Source organism: Scyliorhinus canicula, chromosome 9 (assembly GCF_902713615.1).
Source record: "Scyliorhinus canicula chromosome 9, sScyCan1.1, whole genome shotgun sequence".
NCBI lineage: Eukaryota > Metazoa > Chordata > Chondrichthyes > Carcharhiniformes > Scyliorhinidae > Scyliorhinus > Scyliorhinus canicula.
This window is the reverse complement of record NC_052154.1, coordinates 32,245,446-32,263,767: the sequence shown is the minus strand read 5'-3', so window position 1 is coordinate 32,263,767 and position 18,322 is coordinate 32,245,446. Positions and strand designations below refer to the sequence as shown.

Below are 18,322 nucleotides of genomic sequence, written 5' to 3'. Positions count from 1 at the left end.
TGTGATTATAAGCAGAGAGCTGATATTGGTATGATGCACAGCGGAAATATAAATGTTTTCAACTGAAGGTAGAATGTAAGTTGTATTACCAGGACTGATATGTTGTGGAGTATGATGAAATATGCAGCAAACTCCAAACCACATAGCTTTAGTACTTTTTTCCCGAAATCTAGTATCTCATGCCAAAAAATGTATGCAAGAACTGTTTGTACTTTGTTGATACAAAATGAAACCAGAGATGATCTGCATATAATACACAGAAACAAATGCCACTTTTATTACAATCAGTATAAAGATCATACAGCTCTCCCTCCGACTGGAGAAAAGCATTTTTCAGGCACTATTGCTTGGGAAGTCCATCTTCTCCAAGTAGGTGAAGGTTGCTGTCTTCTATCAACTGTGGCCCCGGTCCTACCTTTGGAAAGAAAACATAAACCTTCAGGACAAATGCTAAGTTGAGAAAAAAAAACAAACCATGGAATGGAACACAGAAACAATTGGCCAATCGAGCTTTCTACATCCAACAAAGCAATTTTGATCTACACGGTCAAGGAATCATTCCAATTTGCGTCATCTGGGAAGAGGCAAATGAGCTGGGAACAGACATCCAAGGCGGGAAAGTGTTGAAGACCCATCCAATCAGAGGGCAAAATGAAATTAACTCAAGGGTTAATTAGGGGCAGCACGGTAGCATGGTGGTTAGCATAAATGCTTCACAGCTCCAGGGTCCCAGGTTCGATTCCCGGCTGGGTCACTGTCTGTGTGGAGTCTGCACATCCTCCCCGCGTGTGCATGGGTTTCCTCCGGATGCTCCGGTTTCCTCCCACAGTCCAAAGATGTGCGGGTTAGGTGGATTGGCCATGCTAAATTGCCCGTAGTGTCCTAAAAAGTAAGGTTAAGGGGTGGGGGGTTGTTGGGTTACGGGTATAGGGTGGATACGTGGGTTTGAGTAGGGTGATCATGGCTCGGCACAACATCGAGGGCCGAAGGGCCTGTTCTGTGCTGTACTGTTCTATGTTCTATGGGTGTAATGTTGTAATTATTCAACCTAACTCATGGCATTCTGCACAAAGGATTTTTTTTGCTAGAACAGGGATGAAGTTGATTATAAAAAGTTTAATATCCAGAATAAACTGCTTTGAATGCAGAAGATTAGTGAGGAAGCAATAAAGACACTAAACATAATCTAAACATTATTATTCCAAGGTGCAGCAGGACCCGTAGGGGAAGGCAACTAATGGTGCACCACTATTCGGTGGGGGGGGGAAGAGGAGAGAGAATTTTGATCCATCAGCCTGACCGCAAAGTTTTTGATTCCTTAGAAAGCATAGACCAAATAGGGAAAGATGGTGGCGTTGAGGTATTCTCACTGGACCAGTAATCCATGTATGTATGCTCTGGGTGTGGACTCACAAACTGTAGGTTATGTTTAACTAACCTGACAGTGTTAATATTAAAATAATCTAAAAAGGCATTTGATAAAGTGCCACAAACATACCTGTTGAGGACATAAGTGTCTTGTGTAATTGAAGGGAAAGTGGCAATTTCAGCTGAAAGGATCATGCTTCAAAGGCTATTCTCAGACGTGTGGGCAGCAGCTAGTAAGTCTATCCCAAGACTCCTTGCTCGACCCACCTTTAATCAGGACGTTGGTAATAAAGGGATGGCTATTCCTTTGGATGATACCAAAGTGGAAGAAAGGGTAACAAACGGTCAGGTCAAATGCACAAGGCTATGATAGGGCATAGGAGAGCCAGAAGAACAGATCAGTAAGCAGCAGATGGAATCTGATGCATGAAAAACGACATTACATTTTGGAAACCAGAATAAAAATAGAAATATGCCTTAAATAATAAAATATATTAAACCACCAAACAAGCAAAAGGTACCAAGGCAGAAAAGTGAGTGAACATCTATAAAAAAAAAAGCAATCAAGACAAATGAGATTTTGGGAATTATACAAGAGGAATGGTACACAAAACTAAAAAAATCATCTGGAATTCCGTGTGCAGTTTGGGTTTCTCACTAAGGGAAGAATAGTCCAGGAAAAAGTGCACTCAACATCAAAGTTAGAAGAAAAGTAAAGAGTCGGAGTTCTTTGTAAAAATGAAAGCAAGTGGATCTCGTGTCCCCTGCTAATGAGTTTAAAGGCTGGGGGTGGGGGTGCTTGGTAAATGCACTGGGGAACCTGTTTGCTCCTCATCCAACATCCTCACCACCACTGCAATGACGCCAGTTGCGAGGGTGGCTTTGGGCTGCCTGCCCACCAGTGGGCCAATCACTTCCCAATTAAGGGCCTCATCCTGCCACCATTGAGGTTTAACCAGCAGTGGGGGAAGCCTATGCCAAGTGGCTAGCCTGGCAGGTTCCCCTGTGTGGGCTGGGAGCTGTCCCTCCATAACAGGCTCTCCAAGAGGGAAGGGAGATGCCCTGTTGTGGAGGGGTGAGAATCCTGCCGCCAGCCTGTCATTGCCAGAGTGGCTGTTAAATGGCTGTGGGGCAGCTGGTAGTCTGCTCGGTGGGCTCCACCCCTCCCACCCCCGACAATGTAGCTGTGGGAGGCGGAGGGGTGGGATATCCAAACCCCACATAATTCAGGCCTGGGTTTCAGGTATTTGAAAATTGTTCAATATGACAAAAGGAATAGACCAGATAAACACAGAGAGAGGTAAATCAAAGACAAGTGGCCACAATCTCTAGATCAGCAGTTGCTAAATAAAAGGGGGAGATTAGACAAATCTTTCATGCAAAGAATGGCATCCTCAAACCGAGCAGTAAAAGGGAAGGGAAGAGGAAGTTGTATGGCATTAAACATTTACCCGAGTGTTGATGATGTACTGAATTCCAGCCTTAACTGGTTCCATCTGGATGCTGGACTTCAGATGCTCTGATACAGATACTGGGTTTACCGGCAAGCCTTTCAGGAATCTAAAAAAAAAGACTGGGCTTGTATAAAATGCAGAGAGAACTAAACACACTTCCTTAAAATGTTTCTGTTCCCTCTTTCATACTGATACAGACTCTACCCGTCATTTGCACATTTTCATCAAAATCTATCAAAACATTTTTAAAAAGGGATTGAAGGGCGTGATCTTCCAGCTGTTCTCACCATCAGAATCTTCCAGTCCTGCCAACGGCCCAAGCCCTCCGTGGGTTTCCCGGTGGTATGAGGTGGATTCAACGGGTAATCCCATTGACAATGGCGGAACCAGAAGATCCTGCCGCCGGCAAAAGGCAGGCTGCCCCCTCGCCTGGAAACACGCGGCGATCACAGACTCTCACCCAAAGGCTGGGAGTGAGGTGTAGAAGCTGAATCAAAACATTTAAATTTGATTTTGCCTTTCAGCTTGGGAGGACATGGGCATTCCAAGCACTTCCAGAGCCTGAATTCTTTTGCCCGCCAAGCATGAGCACTCGGTGGCCCGGATGCAGGGACAAATTGTGCTTCCGACCATGTTCGACCCAGGGGAACGATTTCACGCTCACTGGCCAGCTAATAGCCAGCCAGCAAGAAACGCTCGCTCCGAAAGGCTGACCGCTACCCGGGAGGGTGGGAGCCAAGAGGAGTGATAGTGTAGATGAGAGTTTCCAAAGAGCTTCTTGAAGCCTGACAGCCGCCTCAGGGAGCTGCAGTATTGTTCCAGTGACACTTTTACCAGGAAATCGCAGCTAACTCTCTATCATGCAGAATCAAGCATCTGACATCATAACACCTCAATCCTCAAACATTTTGTTTTCATTTTATTTCATCCCGGACATTTTATGCTGCCCTGGATCGGGAATGATGAGAAAACGTGAACCCTTCTGGCCGAAGGCCCCTGCGGCAAGTGTGAAAAGAGTATGTAAGATTAGGATCAACTGCCCTTTTAATTGTCAGCAGATGCACATCCGACTCTCACGTACACGCTAATCAAAATATCGTACGAGGGTGCCATGACTTGGAAATGTGCATTCAATGTTTTCCCGTGCGAGTTCAGGTCGGATCCATGCCTGTTCAAGCTCCGTAAAATTCTGGCCTAGATTTCTTGTTGGCCAATTTGCACATCCCCCATAAATACTGGGGCAAGGTATTCAGACTACAGGCTTTTGAAAAATTAATATAGAACATAGAACAGTACAGCACAGAACAGGCCCTTCGGCCCTCAATGTTGTGCCGAGCCATGATCACCCTACTCAAACCCACGTATCTACCCTATACCCGTAACCCAACAACCCCCCCCTTAACCTTACTTTACACTACGGGCAATTTAGCATGGCCAATCACCTAACCCGCACATCTTTGGACTGTGGGAGGAAACCGGAGCACCCGGAGGAAACCCACGCACACAGGGGGAGGACGTGCAGACTCCACACAGACAGTGACCCAGCTGGGAATCGAACCTGGGACCCTGGAGCTGTGAAGCATTTATGCTAACCACCATGCTACCCTGCTGCCCCTAAAGAATATATATGGAAATTGTACAAAAGGATTTCTCAAAATAACTTTCTTTCTTTAGGTCTACATGTTAAATGAACAATATGAAAGTTAATGACTAAGTATTGGTATGGCTTTTGTCAAAGTTGTTAAAATAATAAACAAAATAGGTGGATGCTGGAGAAGCCAAAAAGGGAAACACGCCATTCGGCCCGTTGAGTCTGCACTGCCCCTCTGAAACACGACTCCGCCCAGGCCCCACTCCCCCACCCAACCGGCACATCTTTGGACATTAGGAGCAATTTAACATGGCCAATCCATCAAACCTGCACATCTTTGGACTGTGGGAGAAATCCCACGCAGACACAGGGAGAATGTGCACAGACAAGGCCAGAATTGAACCCAGATCCCTGGCGCTGTGAGACAGCAGTGCTAACCACTGTGCCACCCCGTGTCCTTTATGTTAATAGAATATCAATGAACCAATTTCTTTAATTCATTCTCCTTTTAGTTATGAGAAAACAAACCAACTGAAGTCTACCTCTTTAACATGGGCCTTTTTTTGCAGTTGGGTGTCAAATAACAATACCCTTCCTTGTTCTAAGATTGTGCTATGTTTTGTATTTCCTCATTGGTGTTAATAAACTATTCTGCTGCAGTTTTTAAGGTAAACCTCTGCTTTTCTTTTGAAATTGCAATAGTACAGCTGAATGGCTTTTCTCAGCAAAAAAAAAATCAGTTCTGCAATTTTCAATGGGGCTGATTCTCAGGCTGCATTGCGCCTGATGCAAATTCTACTATGACTGGAGAGTCCTTAAACAGGATTTGCACCAGACAAAAATCAGTTTCAGATTCTCCAGGCCCAATCCAACTGGGATGTTCAGGATTGTGTTCAGAAAGAGCGACAATCTGATCACAATTCATTTGCATTCCTTTTAATCTTATTAGCGAGAATAAAGTTGAATGCCCCCCCCCCCCCCAGATGAAGTCACTTGAGCGCGAATCACTTCTAGTCCCTAAAAGTGATGACCAGGTGCCATGGACACCGAGCGGGAGCAAGGGGGTGAGTACCCTCACTATACTTGTCTCCATGGTGCTGAGCAGCGTCCTCCAGGGGACGTTGGGAAGTTCGGGCTAAAACAGAAGGGCTCTGTTCGGGGGCCTTTTCCAGGATGGGTGTCGTGTGGCAGGTCTTTGTAGCTTTGAAAATCTTTAAACTCTTTCAGCACGTTAATTTTGAAGAGCTATCAGTGTTGTAGTTAAAGTCTTCCCTCTGATGTGTTGGAAACCTTTGATGTCTCTCCCAGCATGTCAAGTTCAGATCTGTCAGATGAAGGTAAAACAGTCTTCCTTGATGTGTTGGAAACCTTTGAAGTTTTTTTTTTTACATTCAATTTGGGCGGCACGGTAGTGGTTAGCATTGTTGCTTCACAGCTGTTGCTTCACAGCACCAGGGACCAGGTTCGATTTCCGACTTGGGCCACTCTCTGTGCGGAGTCCACACATTCTCCGTGTGTCTGTGTGGGTTTCCTCCGGGAGCTCGTTTCCTTCCACATCTAAAGATGTGCAGGTTAGGTGGGGATTGACCATTCTAAATTGCCGAGTGTCCAAAAAGGTTAGGTGGATTTACTGGATTACAGGGATAGGGTAGAGGTGTGGCCTTAAGTAGGCTGCTCTTTCAAAGATCTGGTGCAGACTCGATGGGCTGAATGGCCTCCTTCTGCACTGCAAATTCTATGATTCTATGAATTTCACCCCCATTAACTTCTTCAAGCCTCTGGACTTGCTGAGAAGCCAAAAAGCTTTAAACTGCATTGTGTACATTCAACTTCACAGTCCAGGGCAGTGTTAAGCTGGCACTGTCAAGCAGCAGGCCCAACGGGTGCGGATCTTTGGTGACCCCATGGCAGAGTGCCTCACTCTTGTGGGGGAGGAATTATGCCTCTGATTGGGGGGGGGGGGGGAAGTTAAATGATGCCTCTGACTGCGGGGGGCGGAGGGGGTGAGTCACCCTCATGCCTGCATGGTGGTGACCCAATGATTTAGTGGTGAGGGGGAGTTTGCCCCTCCGTGGTGAAGGGTTGGAGGTGCTCCTCTTGTCTACGGGGTGGGGCGCGATATTGGTGAGGGGGGCTGTCACTTTACTATGACATCGGGGCACCCTTTAAGGGAGGAACTGGATCTGCCAGCATATTTAGGCCCAGCCAAGTGTTGGTGGATTATGATGAGGGTCATGCCCACCCATCCAGCAGGAATTGCCCCGCACTTATGACACATAAGTCATTTTTTGGGACAATTCCGTCCAATAGCTCCATAAGTTTTTCTTTCTTGATTTTTTTTTTAAAGTTCCACTGCGCAATGTCAAAGTCCCTTTGTTTCTTTGCACTTAAAACAATCCTCATTTCTTTTGCAATTATATTTTAGTACATATTCTGTAGCAATGCTATTTCCCCCTTTTTTTTTAGAAATCTACTTTCCCTTTTGTTCAACTTGGATTCCTTTCTCCGCACCACCTCCCCACCACCACATCATTTGCGCAACCTCCTGTGGACCCATGAACCCGAGATCCAAGTATACCATTCTGTACACTCTGGGGCGAGGAGGGTTGGTGTTCCAAAACTCTCATTTTCAGTCGCGAGGTCACCATTCATGTCGAGGTCCCATCGAGGCCGACAGCACAACAAGCTTTTGGTGCAGGTTCGAGGGGCTAATTAATCTATTCCTGCTTGTAATTCAAACGGAATTCCAGGACAGCAGTTGTGAGCACACTTGTGGTGCAGCATTTGGAAGCCGATGTATTCTCTTTGCATTACAACATCGGAGTGCTGCAGAGGAACACAGCATCTGGTCATGAGACCCATGCGTGCTGCCGTGCAGGCTCAGCCTTCAAGACTGCGGATTTAAGAGCTCAGAAAGGACACAAAGGTTCTCACAACTGCCCAATAATTTGTCTTCCATCAGATGACTAGAGCTGCTGAGGCACTGTTCCAGGGAGGTGGCATGGTCACACAAACCTGCCTCCACCACTACCACTCTGTCAGCCGGCTCAGCCTGATTATTAAAAATTCCTCATGGGATGTGGGCTGGCTGCCCGTGAGGAAGTGGTGCTGATCTGCCTTTTTGAACCGCTGCAATCCCTGGGGTGTAGTAAACACACAATGCTGTTAGGGAGGGAGTTCCAGGATTTTGACCCAGTGACAGTGAAGGAATGTCGATATCTTTCCAAGTCAAGATGGTGAGCGACTTGAGGGGAATCTCCAGGTGGTAGTGTTCCCATGTATCTGCTGCCCTAGTCCTTGTAGATAATAGCAGTCATGGATTTGAAAAGTGCTGCCCAAGGAGCCTTGGTGAGTTTCTGTTGTGCCTCTTGTAGATGGTACACATGGCTGCCACTGTTCATCGGTGGTAGAGAAGTAAATGTTTGTGGATGGCTGGCAACCAAGCGGGTTGTTCTTTCTTGGATGGTGTCGATCTTCTTGAGTGTTGATGGAGCTGCACTCATCCAGGCAAGTGTGGAGTATTCCATTATATTTCTGCCTTGTGCCTTGTTGGTGGTGGGCAGGCTTTGGAGAGTCAGAAGATGACGTGGCAGCACGGTAGCATGGTGGTTAGCATAAATGCTTCACAGCTCCAGGGTCCCAGGTTCGATTCCCGGCTGGGTCACTGTCTGTGCGGAGTCTGCACGTCCTCCCCGTGTGTGCGTGGGTTTCCTCCGGGTGCTCCAGTTTCCTCCCACAGTCCAAAGATGTGCGGGTTAGGTGGATTGGCTATGCTAAATTGCCCTTAGTGTCCTAAAAAATAAGGTTAATGGGGGGGGGGGGGGGGTTTGTTGGGTTACTGGTATAGGGTGGATACGTTGACTTGAGTCGGGTGATCATTGCTCGGCACAACATCGAGGGCCGAAGGTCCTGTTCTGTGCTGTACTGTTCTATGTTCTATGAGTTTTTTGCCGCAGGATTCCTAGCCTCTGACCTGCTCTGGTAGCCACAGTACTTACATGGCTAGTTCAGTTGTTTCTGGACAATGCTAACCCCGGGATATTGACAGTGAAGGATTGAGCAATGGTAATGCCATTGAGTGTCATGGGTCGATGGTTAGATTCTCTCTTGATGGAGATGACCATTGCCTGGCACGTGCGTGACACGAATGTTACTTGCCACTTATCTGCCCATGTCTCCTATGCTGAGGTGATGCAGTCTGCAGCGGAGCCCTCCAAGCTGTTGTTCATACTGTAAGGCCACTAGAGTCTCCCTCGTGAAAATCAGGAGCCTTCCATCAGCCTTGTTGCAACCAGTGGTAGCATTGCGTAGGAGCATTAGGACAGGCAAAGACATCTGCTAGACAAGCACCAAAGGGATGCATAAGGGTGAATATTTTGTGTACATTATTGGAGGTGTTGTTTGATAAAAGCAGTTATGGAAAGATTTTTCTTTCTTAGTGGCATTTATCTCAGGATTTTCACCAAGGTGGTTTATGGTAAGTTGCTGGTGGATTGAAAGATGGGACAACAATGCTGATGATGGAATGATGACACAAGGGCACCAAGAGTGTCAGTAACCATTCACAGATAGCCTGTCTGGGAACAGAGGGTCTCTGATACCTTCAAGGTGGCCTCCGAATACCAAATGACAAGGGCTGTGCCCTCATAATCATTAGATTGTGGAGGAGGCAGCAAACCATGTCAAACTTGATCATGCACTCAGGTGAGTATGGGAGGACACCCCCCCCCGAGCTGTCCAGGCAGAAAAATCATTGTTTTGGAATGTCAATTATTTGTTCCATAATGTTCCTTGTGGCTGTTTGACATTTGTTATAGGTGTATTGTCCTCACGTGGTCAGGTGATGGAGAGGGGTCATAAACCAGTTGTGTAGAGTAAGCCTAGTCAACAAAAAGCCAGCCTCTGATTTGCCATGGGAGTCCAAAAGTTGTGGGAATAATTGGAGTGCCTCAAGCTGAAGATGGCATGGCTTCTGTCAGGGTCGTGGGCACTCACCAATATGATGTTCTAGCCAGTCACACACCAACTGCAATTTGATAGAACGGTAGCTCTTGTGGTTCTATGCAGTTTACACGTATGCCCACAGAGACATATGTCTGCAATTGATGACTCCCAACACTATTGGGAATACGCTGACAAAACCAAGAACCTGCTCCTTCTGCTTCTCTGGTCGGAGAAAAACCAGGAAGCCCTCCCTCTTGGCATACAGGGTCTCAGAAACCTCCCGGACAAAGTAGATGGTAATCTGGGAAATGATTGCTAGGTTGCCTGCTTCCACCTGGTAGCATCTACTTATGTAAAGGATAAGAGGGACATTGCTTTTGATGGCCATTGGCAGCATTGTCCTTGCTTGTTGTGCAGCTGCAAGTCCTGGTGAAGGAGGTGTCACTGTTCAATAACTGTCTCCTTGATAAATTGTAGGCACCTCATACACTGCTCCTGCCTGAAGTGAAGACCCTTTAGGAGGTACGGCCTTGTACTCAGAGCCCTTCTTTGCCTCTCTCTGTGCAGTTTCCCCTCTCCGTAGCCTGTGCTCCATGCCCTTGACCTGATGCAACCCAGAGGCACTGCAAATATAGCCCCATAGCACTGGCCGATTTTTTGTTAATCTGGAAGGAAATTTCTCCAACCTCCCTTTAAGAATATAGCAACATTCCTTCAAACTTCAACAAGCCATCAAAACTCCTCCAAGAACACATTACAGTATTTCCACAAACATTTACAAGAGTAAGGATAAGTCAAAAGCACCTCACCTGGAAGTTGGATGACTGGCCCTTTAAATAACACAAGTGTGGAGACTCTTGTGCAGCTCACGCATGTTCAGCAGTGAGTGAACAGGAGGGGGTTTGAACTGGATCTATGCGGTCTAAGTTGACAGGACACGTGTTATATCAGCTGCAGAGGTTAATTGACATTACAATCTCTCCACTCTGCATGCTTCTGGTGCCATGTCAGTCAGGGTAGCTTTGTGGGCCTCGCTCAAAATGGCCAGAAGCATTTGGCTGCCATTATTTCTCTTTGGGGCTTTGTTCCCACTAGCAGTGACAGCACCACATAACCCAATTCCGAGCTCCCCAACTCCTAATTACTCCAATTTTTCCCTGTTTCAAATACTTGCCGCTCTGTTATAGATTCTCACTGCACCGCCACCTCAACTCCATCCTCCAAAAACTGACTACTCCCCAAAAATCTGCAGTACTTCCCTCATCCGTGGTCACTGCCCTCACTTACCCAACATATTCATTACGATAACACCCTTCACAAATTATTACAAACAAAATTAAGCTAGTCCAGAAACCTGAAGTGATGTAAAAAATGGAGAATACTAGAAATGCTGAGGAGGTCTGGCAGCACCTGTGGACTTAAATGGCCAGAATGCTCTGGCTGTTCTTACCAGTGGGATTCTCTGGTCCCCTGGCAGCACACCCACTCCTGGGGGTTTCCCGGTGACGTGAGGTGGCTTCAACGGAAATCCCCACAGACAAGGCAAAAGCGGAGTCCTGCCGCTAGCAAGAGAGATGCGGCTGGGAGGCCGGAGTATCCCACCCAATGTTTCAGGTCAAGGAGCTTTCTTCAGAACCTGACCCGAAATATTAACTCTGCTTCCCTCTTCAGAGGTGGTGCCAAACCTGCCGAGTACTTTTTAGCACTTTTTGTTTTAAAATCCTATTTGCAGCATCTGCAGCATTTTGCTTTTGCCCCAAGTGATTTTGTTTGTCATCTCTCTTCCCACACCTAGTGGTGCACAAGGCAGACTTTGTAATCTGTTGCCATGGCGAGGTTTTTCCTGGAACAGATCATTGGCCTGTCGTCAGGGGCTTATAGATTGAGGGGCACCACTCTCATATCCACATGGGCAGCATGGTAGCACAGTGGTTAGCACTGTTGTTTCACGCCGCCAGGTACCCGGTTTCGATTCCCAGCTCGGGTCACTATCTGTGCGGAATCTGCACGTTCTACCCGTGTCCGCGTGGGTTTCCTCCGGGCGCTCCGGTTTCCTCCCACAAGTCCCGAAAGATGTGTTTGTTAGGACATTGAATTCTCCCTCAGTGTACCCAAACAGGCGCTGTCGTGTGACAACTAGGGGATTTTCACAGTAAACTTCATTGCAGTGTAATGCAAGCCTATTTGAGACACTAATAACGATTATTGTTATTAAGCATAGCTGACCAGGAGTCTCTTCCACTCTTGCTCCCTGCCATTGGCACTTTGGTTGATACTCAATCTGTTGGCTGTGTTATTAACGCACCTTCCTTGGCCATCAAATCCTGTGGTGGGACTTGAACCTGGAGCTGCTGGTTCAGAGGCAGGGACACTACGCATTGTGTCACAAGATTGCACCCCAAGGTACGTGCTTCCTTTTAAAAGGTCATGTCCTCAGATACCCATACCAAGGAAATCCACAGATTGCCAGGAGTCTTGCACATAGCAGTGTGTTCCATAACAATTTCCCCATGGCATTGTCAAATTGATAGAACATAATGCCTTATTCAGTAATCATCCTCTACATATATTTCCAACCCTGACATCCTTACTGGAATTTCACTGCTGCATGCCAAGAACCTAACGATTTTTATATGCTGTAATGTAATAAACATTTTGCAGATGAGTCATGTTGAGCAGTACAGCTTCCTGATTGTTAATTTGAGAAATGAATTTAGTATGCAAAGAGAGAAAGCCACCTGGAACTTCAAAACCTTACAAGCAGTCATTGCCAGATAGATAAATGAAAGGGTTCCGTTTCCTGCCGAGCTCCCAAACAAGTCCCTTTATTTACACCAGCATAGCTTGAAGAGGGCGAATTAAAAGGCCAATATGTCCACATAGGGGACTGGATTCTCCACAGCCCCGCACCAAAATCGCGTTTGGCGAGCGGGCAGAGAATCAAATTTCCCAATGGAATCGGGCCCTGCGCCACTGCGGCCCCGAATATTCACACGTTCACAAATTACACCGCGCGGCTGGGGGACCATTGCCAGAGACCCGCCCAGCAAGCCTCCGCTCCCGACCGGCTGAGTTCCCTACGGCGTGGAACTAACACGGTATGGCCGGACAGGACTCTTGTGTGGCGGATGAAAACTCAGTCTGCGACCGCCCTGGTGGAGGGCGGGGTCCTTATCGGCGGTTGGGGGAAGGAATCGTGCCAGACGGATCCTCGGGCGCAGCAGATCGGGAGAGCCTAGTTTCTTTGTGTGAGTCTGCGGTCCGAGTCCCCCATGGCGCTCGCCACGACAGGTCGCCGTCGTGCGCATGCGCGGACTCAGAACCAGAAGTCCGTTGGGCCCGTATCCGCAGCCAAAGCTGTGTGAAGCATTCCGGGTCCCTGCTTGCCCCCTGAAGGTAAGCGAATCGGTTGGTATTTTTTTCAGGAAACTCGGGACTGCTACGCCTGCGTTTTTACGTGGGGACATAGCTCCATTTTGGGAGAATCCAGCCCAATATTTTCTCTGAACCATCCATTTGGGGAAGAAATCTTTCAAGCTTCAGAATTTCAATATTTCATCAACCAAAATTCATCTAGAGAGGGTGCAGAGGGGGAACCCAGAATGGTTCCAGGGATGAGGCATTTTAGCTGGAGAAGTTGAAGTTGTTTCTTTGGAGTGAAGAGGATGGAGGAGAGATCTGATAGAAGTGTACAAGATTATGACACGTTTAGATAAAGTGGGCAAAGAAAATCCGTTCCCATTCGCTGATGGTACAAGGACCAGGGTACACAGGTGAAAGGTAGGAGATTCAAGGGGGATTTGAGGAAGAACTTCCTTATGCAGCAAGTCGTGATGGGCTGCCTACAAGGGTGGTGAAAGTAAACCATCAATGATTTCAAAAGGAAATTGGATCGGCACTTGCAGCAAATATGCTTGCAAGTCTACGGAGATAAGAGTAGGAAATGGGACTGAGTGGATTGCTCAAGCGATACAGACCCGATGGGCTTAATGTGCTGCGTGATTCTATAACCTAGTCACATGATTAATGACTTACAACTTTGGAGTTCCAAATATATTGGTCTGGATTCTCCCAAAATGGGGCTATGTCCCCACATAAAACGCAGGCGTAGCAGTCCCAAGTTTCCTGAAAAAAATACCAGCCGATTCACTTACCTTCAGGGGGCAAGCAGGGACACGGAGTGCTTCACGCAGCTTTGGCTGCACATACGGGCCTCCGCACTTCCAGTTCCGAGTCCGCGCATGCACACGACAGCGCCGAGCGCTATGGGTGACTCGGATCGCGGGCCCACACAAAGAAACTAGCCCCCCCCGATCGGCCGTGCATCTGAGGATCCATCCGACCCGTTTTCTCACCCGGCCGCCCATGACACCGCCCCCCCCCCCCCCCCCCCCCCCCCCCCCCCCCTCCCCCCCTCCGTGGCAGATCACCCCACCCTCCACCAGGGCAGCCACAGACTGAGTCCGCAGCTGCCACACAAGAGTCCTGTCCGGCCATACCATGTTAGTTCCACGCCATTGGGAACTTGGCCGGTCGGGAGCGGAGTTTCGCTGGGCAATGCCCCCCCCCCACCGTAATTCACGAATGTGAGGATATTTGGGGCCCGGAGAATTGCCGGCCCCGATTCAGTCAGAAAATTTGATTCTCCACCCCTGCGCCAAACGCAATTTTGCCGTGAGGCTGCGGAGAATCCAGCCCATCATATTGTTACGACCCCTGGGCACGTGCGACCTGGAGTCCTAAGTAACTTAAGCAATAATTCTTCTAAAAATACCCAAAGTCTTTGGCCCTTGGCTGCCCAATAATTACAGGCACCAATTGTGCAAGTTTAGACACAATTACCGCTTATTTATAACAAGAACTATAATGAAATAACACAGCAAATACAGTGGCATGACTATTAATAAATACCTAACTCCTACTTTAACTTGCCTCCACATCCTCTACACACACCCACAAGACAGACAAACACTGAAGGGTAGAAAAGAGAAAAAAACTCAAGTGAAAGAGAAGAGTCTTTCTTCAGCTAATGGTTCTTAGCATGCTTTCTTCACAATAAGCTTGTAGATCACAGATTTGTTTTGCAGCCCGTACTGGTCTTTCCTGCAGTGTAAAAAAATACCGTACTCACACCTTTCCTGGAAAGGCAGAGTCTTTGTTTTGTCAAACCCTGCTTCCAGTTCACGATTTGTCTTCAAGCCTCTGTAGCTCCAGGATCACAACATCCACAGGCTTTCTGGAGAGGATTAGCAGAAGCTTTCTGGAGAGATTTAGCAACGGCTTTCTGGAGAGATTTAGCAACGGCTTTCTGGAGAGGATTTAGCAACGGCTTTCTGGAGAGGATTTAGTTGGATCTTTTACCACCATGTTGCCGAAATCAAAACTGAATCCTCCTCAGGTTTCTGAACCATTTCAGTGGGATAGGATGCAATCGCCGCCTGTTGCAGGGCAAAATACAGCCTTTTGGGCCAATTCATTGGTCACCCGTTATATCAATAAGAGTTCCAGCATATCTCTGTCACTGATGCTTGCCAGTCTACAACTGCAGTTTAAACCAGCACAGGCTAGCATAGTGATCTCTCCTGCTGCTGAATTATTCTGCTTGAATTAAAGATACAGGCTGCCTTAAAGACACACGTTCGTTAATCATCCATGGATCAATAAGGTAATGGCAAAAAAATAAAAGGGGAAATAAGGGAGTAAACAGCAGGGACCCATGCAATATATAGGCTGGGATTTTCCGGCCACCCCGCATTGAGTTTCCTGGCGACGGAGGCAGTTCACCATTAGCTGCCGGCACTATCTTCTGGTTCTGCTAAAGTCAATGGCCATTTGCATTGTTCGCCACCAAGGAACCCATCAGAAGGAAGGGGGGTACTTCTTGCCAACGGGAAGGGCCGGAAAAATCCCAGCCACAGAATGCAGTGTCATCTAACTTCCTCCTGCACATCAGCAGCATTTGTAATTAATAGTTCTGCAATTTTTTAAAGATGGAAGGAGCTTGCGCAAACCAAAGCTAGTACTGTCAGCCTCATCTTCAAAACCAATAATGGCATTTGGTATTGGGGTTAGGGAATTTTCAGGAACCAGGAGCTGGAAAAAAATGAAATGTTGAAACGGCAGGCTCCTCCTTCTGTACAATTTCAACAAAGGTTTCTAAAATCAAAGTAAAAGCAAAGTTTCTCTTAACAGACATAGGACTCAAAGGGACAGATTTTCAGCATGAGCAACAGGATATAACTTTATATTAAGAACATAACTTACTGTTCCCCATTTTCCGCAGGAGGAAAGTAATGTTTCACAACTTCCACAAACTCATCCACATGCTGTTTTCGAATATAAATGACTGCATTGGGGCCTGCATCAAATGTATACACTACCTAGCGTAAACAAAAAACGATCAGAAACAAAAGTGGTCTACATTTCATCAAAAAGCACCGAGAAATTTACAGAATATCTGTATATATTTATTATATTCTTAATTACTGTGCATATCACAAGAAAGGTTGTATTTCACTCCTCAGTTTCGACTGTGCCGGGTGCTCGTTTCAATGTTCGTAATGAGATAACATGTTGATGGTGCTTATAATCGGTGAGCAGTTACCCTGTAGATAGTGGCAAGCAAGTTGCCCCCTCCCCCGTGTTTAAGGCAACCAATTTTTTTGAGCTAAAATGCACACTTAGGCCCATTGTCAGCATATAATCAACTCTCCAAATGCATGGTGAGGGCTATGCTCTCATTAGGAGTCGGTCTCAATTTTTCAGCTTAGAGATACATGCTTCGGGTTCCACTCGCCTTTTAAGTTGGTGCATGGGATCAAGCAGGCAATATGGGCTGTGTTGCTAAGAGGACGGGCCAGATCTTGGGGACTGCCTGCCACAGGCCGGAAAACCTTCACGATGTATGGGAGATTAAGACACTCCCAGGGAAAGCAGACTGCATATGGTGACCAATGAACAGAAATGGGTCCGCCTGCACATTTTATGCTCAGTGTACAAGTTGACTCTTTGCTTTTGGAAGGACTTTTCAAAACCTCAAAGGTCAAGTTCTATGTTGTGATCTGTGATATTTTAATGTAAGAGAAGAATTGTTCCATTAGATTCCTAATAGATAAAAAAAACGCTGCATAACGAGGTTGAACTCCTGATATATTGAAATGCATGCACACTTGGCATGCATAATAGTGCACATCTTACCCGTGTCTCTCCAAAGTGGGAGTTGTATCGATGTACCAGGTTAATGATGCGTTTGGAAATGTCACTGAGATAGAAGATTGGAGGGAAGGTGTCGAGACATGTTGCATGAAACTGATTACTGTCCTTCATTGTTAACTGTCCAAAGAGTTCAAAGTCTTGCCGCTTGATCGCTTCAATCATTTCCTTCATTCGTTTTGGAACAATTTCAGTACGATACTGAAAAACAGAAAATGCACAACCCCTTTCAATAATGGACTGGTTTCCTCTTCACTCATTTATCCTCTAAAAGCTTCTTCCAATTGAGAAACAAGAAAATTCCAGTGACCAGCACCACCAATCGTCTCTGAAAGGTCACAGATTAACTTTTTTAAAAAATCATTCAAGGGATGCGGGCATCGCTGGTTAGGCCGGCATTTATTGCCCATCCCCAACTGCCCTTGAGATTTATAGTATCCCTGCAGTGCAGAAGGAGGCCATTCAGCCCATCTACACCGACCCGCCAAGAGGCCCACTATCTATGCCCACTCCCCCACAAAAGGTGGCGTTGAGCTGCCTCCTTGAACCACTGCAGTCCGTGTGGCGTAAGTACACCCACAGCATTGTTAGGGAGGAAGTTCCAGGCTTTTGACTCAGCGGCAGTGAAGCAATGATATATTTCCAAATCAGGATGGTTTGTGGCTTGGAAGGAAACTTCCAGGCATTGTTTCCATGGTTTTGCTGCCCCCGTCCTTCCAAAATGGTAGTGGCTGTCACCAATTGTTATAATCACCTTTAAAAGGAACAAGTTTACTTTTATCCATCAGGGTGACAGCAGAATAAAACAATTAATTTCACCACAAGGAACCAATGGTTGAACCCAGACCCAGAATAAAGGCTTGAAAATGATCTCTCGCTGTCGATGCCGGCCTAGGGGCTACAGGAATTCTTAAATTTAATTTCACAACTTTGCCATGGTGAAATCTGAACTCCAGTTGCCAGTGCAGTAGTACAATTGTGAGAATACAGTAATTAACATTACCAGAACCATTAATCATTTTGGGTTCCTGTTCAATTTATCACCACTTTAGCTCATGTTATATTTGGGGCCCTAGTCTCCTTTCAAATTATTTTTTATACAGAGAGCTGTGACACTTTGGAATATGTCCACTTAAAGACTAGGTTAAATAAGTGGATGAAAAAAAAGGGAAATAAAACAAACGGAACAGGTTGAGCTTGTGGAATTAAGACTACAGCTCAGGTGAAGGACTAGGACCCACATCGACTGACTGAGCAGAACAGATCATTTCTTTGTTGTAACTTTTATATAATTCTAGGCTTACAAAAGATTACTAATACTTCAGTTCAAAAAGATGAACCTCGCACCTTCAGCAATGGACTAGTCTTGACACTGGTTTGCATCCCAGCAGTACTACCAACAGACTTCTGTTCTGCACTGACCTGGAAAAGAAGCAAAAAAGAGCTGAGCTTCTCGACATGTTCATTACCACAGAGCGTTTGGAACAATGAAAAGCAGGTCATTTAGAACAAGTTAGAATAAGATTTTAGATGAACATAGGTTGGTCAGAGCGTGACATCAGATGACTACTTTTTAAACACTGAGTTTAGTATAATCATGGTCTCTAAAGCAAGACTGTAATGAAGGCAAAAGATGATAAGTCCATGGAAAGTAAGAGCTACACAAATAGTTTTCTAATGTGTAGGTTTCGGGTGTTTTGTCACACAAAAACCACTCAACGGCTACAACATTCCTATGTCAGCAACAAAACAA

The 18,322-nt window shown here is 46.4% G+C and overlaps 1 protein-coding gene across 2 annotated transcripts in view; it reads right to left on the bottom strand.

Moving 5' to 3' along the window:
• Nucleotides 1-244: 244 nt before the first annotated feature.
• The window catches only part of mvda (mevalonate (diphospho) decarboxylase a), a 28,439-nt gene continuing 10,361 nt past the window's right edge, over nt 245-18,322 (bottom strand). The window contains exons 6-10 of one of the 2 annotated variants that reach the window (XM_038806454.1): nt 17,917-17,991; nt 16,555-16,770; nt 15,622-15,737; nt 2,820-2,928; nt 245-415 (exon numbers count right to left, since the gene is read on the bottom strand). In XM_038806454.1, coding sequence (XP_038662382.1) covers nt 341-415; nt 2,820-2,928; nt 15,622-15,737; nt 16,555-16,770; nt 17,917-17,991 — 591 coding nt within the window. In that variant the 3' untranslated portion in view covers nt 245-340. The remainder of the gene's footprint in view (nt 416-2,819; nt 2,929-15,621; nt 15,738-16,554; nt 16,771-17,916; nt 17,992-18,322) is intronic. The other variant, XR_005461782.1, reaches the window with a different exon arrangement.